At 38.2% G+C, this 9,575-nt stretch overlaps 1 protein-coding gene across 1 annotated transcript in view; it reads right to left on the bottom strand.

Moving 5' to 3' along the window:
• Nucleotides 1-170: 170 nt before the first annotated feature.
• The window catches only part of DPYS (dihydropyrimidinase), a gene marked incomplete at its 3' end in the record, with an annotated part of 28,701 nt that continues 19,296 nt past the window's right edge, over nt 171-9,575 (bottom strand). Inside the window, exon 8 of the mRNA XM_009707578.1 lies at nt 171-378. Coding sequence (XP_009705880.1) covers nt 171-378 — 208 coding nt within the window. The remainder of the gene's footprint in view (nt 379-9,575) is intronic.

Below are 9,575 nucleotides of genomic sequence, written 5' to 3'. Positions count from 1 at the left end.
TAAAATAAAATAAAATAAAATAAAATAGAGTCCTTAGTTTCATTTCCTCCCACCTTGGCAGATTTTGATTAGTAAGGGAAATTACCATTGAATCCCCAAACCTCTCTTCCCAAGAACTAGTTATCCTCATGTTGTACAAAGCATTACAGAGATTTATTAGTTTAATTAACCTGCTCCCGCTGCCTGACGCGTTTGTAGACATATGGAGGGAATGGTGGACGGGAAACATATTTGCCTTCTCCTGCTGTGACACTGAAAGCTCCACCTTCATAAACCACTTTGCCTCTTGAAATTGTCACAACTGGGACTCCATGGCAGACCATTCCTTCAAATATATTGAAGTTGTTGGCCTGGTGATGTGTCTTTGCAGATATTGTCCTGTGTTTACAAAACAAAACAACACCCCAAATTACTATCATCCTTGCATTTTACTTCATTATAAATCTTTTAAAAATTGATAAAGGAAGAAAATTTAACAGCATTATTAAACTACAACATTGTAAAGTACATCATGGAACAGCTGTAAAAATAGGATAGAGCAATAACATTTCATTGAACAGTAATTGCATTTCAAAAGAATGAAGAGGAGTCAAAGGGACAGAAATTTGCAGCCCTGAAATGCAAAATTTTCCACTAGAAAGAGATTAGTGGGGAAAAAAAAAATCAGGTTGTAATATTTTATTTGGATAACATGATTTCATTCTGCCTTGTCAAGCAAATATCTATGCATGATAAGGTCAGAAAAAGCTCTGACCTTTTAGCTAGAATGACTTGCAGTTTCAAGTTTGAAAAGTACAGCTGCAATGTTTCAAAGATTGAGACTCACGAATAACACAAAGACTATTTCACTGGAAAGTCAGTAGATGGTAATGAATTTTGGTAACTCTTAATGTGAGTCGGATTGACCCAGTGACTGACAGCCCAAATATCTCAATGATGCTAAATAATAATGACAACATCACACTTCTACATACCTTTCCTCCAAGGGTGTTAAGTTAATTATAATTTTAGATCTCAACAGTACTCATTTGAGCTATGGATTATTGCTTTATTTATGCATAGACCTCATTCTTTATGATCATCATTATTCTAGCCAATTTCTCCAACCCTAACTGGCTACATTAAAGGCAGAGCCAATGCTAGAGCTGACATTAGCATCTGGAAGTGCAGGCTGTGTACACTTCCTTTATCATATATTTCCCCTACTGAGCTACGTACTATCTATTGTATCTAAAATAGGTCACAAGATTTTGAATTTTAGTTAATTATTTTATTAACTTCATGTTTCCAGTCTACAGATTTTTTTTAATAATTTGGAGAGTTCATATTTTTATCGTCATCTGTAATTTCTGAAAGGAAGGAAGCTTTATGCTTTTGGTTAGCAGTCAGAATTTTCCAGAATGGGTGCTCACACAATCAAAAACCTATCATGCATATATAGCATTAAAATTATTCCAGAGACTGCATCTTCTGCAAAAGAATTATCACAGTCAAAAGTAATGTGAAATATTAATAGATTAAAATATTGATCTATTTGGAGAAGAATTTTCTAAAACTTTATTTAACATCATTATCAAAATGAGAAAACCACAACAAAATCTGTATCTTTCTTGAAGTATAGTCATTTTCAAAAGTAAATACATAAAAAATATTTCAAATGATTACTTACATAGAGGAAAAAAGAATTTGTGGAAGGATACCTAGTTTTACTTTCATATCATTCTGTTGAACTAAGAGAAATTGGTTCTACTAAGGGCTACCTTTAAATCTTGGCGGCAACTTACTTTTCAAAGGCTGTATATACAGAAATACTCTCTATGACCAATCTGCCCACAGGAATAAAAACTTTTCCTTACTCAGCACACCTTGGACAGAAAACTTACGCATGCCTGCTCACCAGTATCAGCATCATCTTGTAGACTCTCAGTGGAAAAAGAGAGCAATAGAAGTCAGACCTCTTTTGTATTCACCGGTCCTATGAATACCGTTGAACAACTTTATCCATGGGTGTTACAACAGCCCTACAAAGAGTTTGTGAACATATTCTTCTAGCTTACTGCATTACTCTTGTGAGTCCAATTGCTAGAAGAGTAAGTAAGAACAACTGTAATATAATTATCTTTAGCATTCTCTGGGTATACATCATATCTATTTGCACAATAGCACTGGGACACAAAAAGAATAATGGAAAAGATAATTTGAGCAACTGAACAGAAAAAATAAGCAAAATCCTTCAGCTCAACATGTGAGCTGTTTAAATCAAGATCACTAGAGGTAAACACGCCTCAGAGGTAAGTATGTCCTTCATAAAAAGATACAAAATGAATGGAAGTTAGCACATTTAAAAGTCATCCATTTGTACAGATAAACCTTACAATATGACAAAACACATTTCCCAGAGCTTGTCTCAGCAACAAACTTGTATAGAACTCATTTATAACACTTCTGTTGAAACAAGCCTTATATCACGCTGCCCTTTTTGAGGTGAAGCACATTCTCCCTGATGGAGATCACCAGAATTCGTCTGTGATTTAACCCTTTGACATTAGCAATGGCAGTGAAAGTTTCAGGTAGCAAGTGAGCAACCAATTAAAACAGAACTCGACAGTATGCTTGGGTCTGAAGCTCAGAAGTCAGGAGCCATATGCAACAGATTGTTTACTGCTGTATCAGCCATTTCAGTAGCAGGCAGCTTGCTGGGAATCTTAGCAAAATTCCAATGATTACTCCAAATATCTGAACACTATTGACCGCTCAGCTAATGGCAAGAACGGCTGTAACCTGCTTACAATCCATAGTGAAGTGTAACGGAACAGCTGTCTCCAGCACCCTAAGCAATGCCTGACAGAAGGGATTACGCAACATGAGAGAGCAGATTCTGATTCCAGGCTTACAAAACCTGCATTGGATTTTTTTAATAAAATTTGTAATATTCTTGAATTTCGGTTATAATTCACAGTGGCTCTTATTTCAAGCAACCCTTTCTCAAACAGAGACTGAGATCACATTGATTACTTCAACATTTAAAAGAACATTCTCCTCTACAAAGAGGATACTGCAAAGACATCAGGCCTTGTTTTGTTCCTACTTACATCAGTGTTTCCATGTAATTCACTTCAGCTGCTTTTGATACACCTATCTTGCAAAGAGGTTTTAGGCTATCAGTATAAAAATTGACATTCCTCTAGCACAAAGAGGAAGACACATGCTTCTGAAATTGTCTTTTTTCAACATAGTGCTTCTGCCCAACTAATTTACAGTCCAATAGCAATTATTTTAACCTAAGAGCAATTACCAGATTTTGTCTGAGTGTGTGAGGATTCAGTGACTAGTAATCCTGTATTCATGAATGCTCTGTGTGAGAAAGGGCTTTACAGCCACTCCTAGAATATTATACCTACATAAACTACAAACTGAAGTTTGAAATTTAGAAAAGAGCATCAGATTAGACTAACACAGCAAGCTGTAGGGTGAAATTGAAGACTGTACAGGTGGTCAGCTCAAAAGTTATGCCCTGAAGCTTTGTTAAGGAGTTGGAGGTACCAGTATTCATTTCAAGTCAAACACAACCCAGGAGCATCATAAACATGTCCACGCCTCAGTCAAAGCCTGAAAAACTAAATAGTGAGTTACAGTCAGACAGGAGGTAGAACTGGATGAAGGGAAACCATTAGACATTAGAGTGATCTTCCGCCCCTCATAATGCATAGGACATGAAGCTACATCAGCCCAATGAGGATGGATCTGTGGGACTAGAATGAGCTCTAGAACCTAAACTTTGACTGCTGTGAGGATTATCACTTTAATTTTCAAGGTGGGCATAAGAAAATGAAGAATTTAATTACTTTCAATGGAAACTGGATGCATAGCTCACACAGTTTTCTTAAAAACTTTGAAGTACAGAAATACAAAGGAATTCTGTAGTCGACAGCCCTTAGGCAAGAATAGCTGCTCAACATCTCAGTAAAGGGAGGACACTTATTTTATAATTACTTAATTAATTTAAGACATAGTAATAAAGATGGCTAAAATGACCCAAGTCCATTGTTGAAAGGAAAACAACTGCTTTGTTGACAGCTGCCATAGAAAACCAACTTATATAAGAGTGAGTATTTGAACTGTAAGCAATTTCTCTCAGTGCTTACAGTGCAGTATCTCTAAGCTTTTTGGAGCTGGCAGTAGGTGAGAAATGCCAGTTTGCTGAGGATAGTATCAGCCTTTGCGAGTTGCCGCTTCGCATTACTTGCAGATGCCTTTGAAGTCTCTATATTGTTAATGTGTTTTTCTAAAATCTCAAAAAATAAATAGATAGTTCTCTTTTCTGCGCTGTCCTGAGCCACCATTCATTTATAATGATAAATGAGTTTAATTTTGTTAATGTTAAAAAGTCAGTTTTATTAAAAAGAAAAGCAAAGGAGGGAAAAAAAGAGAGGAAAAAGAAGAAAGAGAAAGTCTTAAAATTTATGTGCAAAAATGCTAGCTATAAGCCTATAATGTGGATTAAAACCCTCATGGTCTATTTTATCTTAAGGAATTGCAATAACTGCACATGCAAATATATGCAGGTAACTACTTGTAAAGTTGTATTCCTAGCTTCTTAAAAAATATCTTTAAATAAGCATTGCCTTTAAGTAGCCGTATGAAGTGAGGAGATTTGTGGATAAAGTAACAGGTGCAAGAAGAGCTAGGAAGTTAATGTTTGGGAGCTCCAAGTAAAAGTGACTTATCTGAGGGATGGGATCTTTATTTCATGCAATCGTATCTCATAAAATTCATCATTTTAAGGTGGTTAGAGAATGACAACAAAATTATTTTTCTGATTATGGTTAAGTAACTCATTTGTCAACATACCATCGGTCTGGTCCTATCAATCACTCCAAGCTGATATCGGATGGAAGTGAAAATTCTCAAACTATATAATGGGCAGGAGGGAAACATTAATGAGAAATTAAGCTTGCAGAAAAGCATAAAAGAGAGAAAAATACAAATTAATCTATTCAATGATTAAAGAAGATCTGAAAGTGATTACCAGGGAGAAAAAGGCAAGGTTATATATGGACAAAATAAGAAAGGTTTAATTCTTTTTTGGTAACATTTCTAAGATTCAGTTCTCTAAAGAGAACAGTTGACATTTTGCGAGACAGCAAGTCACTAGGGAAACGTACATCATGCTCTCTCAGAGAGGCTTATTCTGTTACAGTTCACAGAACCACAGAGTCATTGAGGTTGGAAAGCATCTCTGGAGATCATCTATTCTAAGCTCTCTGCTCTGATCAGGATCAGCCAAAGTAGTTTTCTCAAGGCCATGTCCAATACAGTTTTAAGTACCTCCTAAGATGGAGACCTCACAATCTCTTTGCACAACCTATGCCAATGATTGATCACCCTCACAGCAAAAAAAAAAGTTATTTCTTACATTTAAATGGAATTTCCGGTATTTTAATTTGTGCCTATTGTTTCTTTCTCCATGTCCCCTTAATTTGAGATAACAGGCCTTTGACAGGAACTTTGATTCTAGTGAATTAATGTACATTCATGCATGCACATGCTTGCACTTGTGCAAAAGAATATGGGGCTATTGAAAATGCCGGAACATACTTGTCCTATGCATACATATTTGTATGCCACATTATTTCATTTTGCCTCATTGTGTCTAGATGCAGTTATCCATATACTCAGTATTCAAAATTATGCTAATTCATCAAAAGAGTAGGACAGTTGCAGCATTATTTATTCTCATCGTCTGCTAACATCTTGGTTTCTTCTTTCATGTTACGAAAAATTGCAGTCAGTTGCTTGGCAAAAAGTGCTTAAATGTTGGAACTTGTCCCCACTTAAACCTCTGAGGCTGAAGACTTGCCTACAAATGAGACAGACATAGGCTGCAGATTTTGATTCTAACAAATGCAAAAGATTTATCCATAAACATATCTACACACAAACAAAGGCATTGAGGGAACATAACAGCAGCAGATCGAGGCACTCTGACTTCTCACTAATTTGCATCCAGTAACTGTTTCCCCTAAAATGCATAAACGACACTGGAAATAGGGGCTAGAAACCAAGTCTTCCCTAGTCACATCATAGCAAGTAGCTTACAGAGTAGCATGTCCTTTTCCTCCCTCTCCTCTTCACCACAGGACTCCTGCATTCCCTGTCAATCAGAGACCCCTCTCCAGCAGCTGTGTGCTTGGGGCTGCAGCCATTGCTGCTGTGCTGAGAGTTGAGCCCAACTCCATTGGCTGACATGGGGCACACGCCAGGCCTGCCAAAGAGGGCCACTCCGGCGGAGCTCAAGGAGAATGGGGTGAGAGACTGCTACTTGCACAGCCAGATCTGCCTCTGCATTCAAAAGTAGCTCACTTTTAGGCTATATTTAGTGAGTGGAAAAAAACTCGTAGGTGAGGCTTCCCACACTGCATGTTGTTATAATGAAGTGGCTGGACTTAGAAACTTAAACTCCATTTGAGACAGCTTTTTTACCTCTACAGATGTTTGATCTTGCCTTTAGGTCCTGATCCAGGACTTATTTGCAAGGCTCCGACAGGCTACAGTGAGTTTATCGAGCCCTAATATCTGCCAGGAGCTGAATGTCTCTTACGAGATCTTTAGCATCTTCTTCTGCTTTACAAGGGATTCTCAGCTCTTTCCATGGTCTGAATTGGGTACTGCAGTATTTAGATTCCTTGCTGAGCATTTCAGAAACAAGCCCTAGAGATTTTGTATTCTTGCTTGCTTTTGAATAGCTAAAGGCATCAGTTACAGAGGACACTGACTTGCTGACAGGTGACATTCCCTTTTCCTTGCTTACTCTGCGCTCTCCTTCTGGAACAGTCTTTACAATTGCTTTTGTTTCACAGACTTGGGGCTGTTATATTATTTGTGTACAGCTGAAAGAAGTCAGTGAACATTCTTGATCAAAGCACAGATTAAATTGAGATGGCACAGTGAGTACATATTTGCTGCGTACATGTGTTTTTCCAAGGAGTTCTCACAAAACAATCCTGTGTGCACAGGCTGTACTTGGGATGCTCAGGGTGTTGAGGTCTGCAAGATGATGCTTGGTAACACATGGCTGCAGTAAACCAACAGGTCTCTTTGGTAGTTGTGTGTTCTTTAATGAATATGCAATGGGTATAAGGAAGCTAAGAAATAGACCTAACCTAGCAGAACTCACAACCCATCTTTTCTAACGCAGTTTCTAACTAATCTATACATTTAATGTGTTTCTTCCCAATAATGCTTGCTTTCATGCAGATGTGCTAAAAACAGTACTTAGAAGCTTTTAAATACAGTAGCAAATCTGATAACTGTTCATATAATATTTTCTGCAGAAATTATGAGGAAATGCTACAGAAATAGGCCAGTCAATCGAGCTGACCTGTAGAAGGAAAGCCTCAGCTGAAGTGGCAGAGTGCTGGAAGTAGGACCTTGAGTAGCAGTTGCTCCCAGCTTGCAGAGCTGTCAAATTGAATTCACTAGGTTTTTGCAACCTAGAAAGAGAAAATCCTGAATGCCCAGATAATACCCAACATGTGCAATGATGTGGGAGGGGAAATGCAGCCGATTTTGTAGGGATATAAGTTTTTGTGTTTTGAAGAGCTTCACTACCTTTCAGAATGACTTAAAACTTCCCTATAGACTTCTTCTGCAGATTGTGACATCAGTTCCTCACAGCAATACTTCAGCAATTGTCTAACTCTTTAGGCTAGTATCAGCCAGTATTTTAAGACTACAGCAGCACAGCATCAAATCAGAACTGGAAAATTGCATTTTCCTCTTACAAGATTTAGATTTACAAACAAGAAAAAAATCATGCTCAAAAGAGGAAGGACTTAGCAAGAAAGAGGAACAAGCCTATTGTGAAATTGAAAATCACTCCCCAGAGTCAGCAAAGCACTTGAGGATGCACCTTGTGTAATATCTTAACTGGTTGAAGTCCATTAGCTAGATCCTTTTTTCTGCTGGGCTGTTTGTGCCCTCTTCAGGATTTGTAGTGAAATGAATAGACAAGCACGAGTGAGATTTATTTATACTTGTGTAGTTCACACAATTGTACCTTCAGAAAGGCTTGTTCCCAGCAAAGCCAAAGGGATAAACAATGGGAACAGTACCAGATCAGGCAAAAAGTATTGGCTGAACTTGAAATCAGCTTGCTCAGTAAGAAAATACAGTTTAATATTTGAAAAAATATTTGAAGAAAAACTTCACAGCTGCAGTGGGCAAACAGGCAATTAGAGCACTCAGGAGAGAGTGAAGGGAGGCAGAAGGAATGTTTGGGAGGCAAAAGGATAAATAATTTCAGGAGCTGACAAAGCACCTTGAGAACAATGTCAGAACTCTGCTATCCTTCTAGATTCGTTTGTCCCCAGGCAGAGTAAAAGTGAGCTCAGAAAAGAATCTTTCATTTTCTTTTTAATCAGAGTTCATAGCTCCACTGTCCTGAAATACCTCATTGCTATCTCAAAATATGCTTGCTCAACATGCCAGAAGGCATAACGCACATGAAAATCTCTCTAACCCAGCACTGGGCAGGCATCTGTGTTTATTAGGGTTGACACTCCTGAAACTTCTTTTGCTGGTGCTGCCAGTTTTTTGTGGGACTTCTGAATAGCAACCTCCATGTCCTCAAGCTTTGCAGCTTAAAAAACAGAATGCTTTTCCTCCCTCTCTCACATCTATTTGGTAGTCATTAATATACTGAAATGAGTGAGAATTACATTATCAAAAATTTAAAAAACAGAAGATTGGTCAAGAAAATTTTGTTAGCGTAAGGTATATCTAGGATTAGGGCTTTTTTCCTCCATTTGGTTTCCAAAATCAGATTTGACCAGTTATGTTTCAAAACTTTCCTCTACCATGCCAGAAGTCTTCAACTCTTTTTTTTTTTTTTTTTTTTTTTAAATAAAAGGCTGAAAATCTAATGCCATCTGAGTTACAACATGACAGGCTTTAGGAACATCAAACACTGTGATAACCTTGATGAAAGCTGACCATACTGTCGTCATGCCCAACACCCCACAAAGCTCATCTAGAGTTAGTGATTGCTGTCTTCTCTGGATATACTGACTATTTGGATGACAGGGATGAAGAGATTTCAAAGAGGGTTAATGTGTGCCTTCAGTGCAGTTCTATGCTCACACTGCTCACTAGAGCTGAGCCCCAGAAAAAATCACCAGCCCAGCACACCTCCTGACCTGCTGCTGCTGCTGTGTGCAGGGCTGGATGTGGTCAGATGTAGACTCTGTTGTTAAAAGTGCCTGCAGATTTAAGCTAATGTGCTCAGCACTTGAACAGTGGAGATGCACTTGCACAGCCCGAAGGCATCTCAGCTGAGAAAGACAACTCCCCAGATGAGGTGGCTCTGTGAAAGATGGCTGCCAGACCATTTCCAGGCACTTTAAACAAGACCAGGATGGGCACAAGAGCCAGAGCAAGACTTAAAACATATAATTCTTGAGATATTTGAGGTGGCCTGAGTATGGAGCTGGCTGATGGTGTGAATATACCTGAAGACAGGAATCAGCTGTAATGCACAGTACGCTGTGTGAGTTGAGGCTCCTAGAAAGACACTG

Source organism: Cariama cristata, unplaced genomic scaffold (assembly GCF_000690535.1).
Source record: "Cariama cristata isolate BGI_N322 unplaced genomic scaffold, ASM69053v1 scaffold19469, whole genome shotgun sequence".
NCBI lineage: Eukaryota > Metazoa > Chordata > Aves > Cariamiformes > Cariamidae > Cariama > Cariama cristata.
This window is presented reverse-complemented; position numbering and strand designations above follow the sequence as displayed.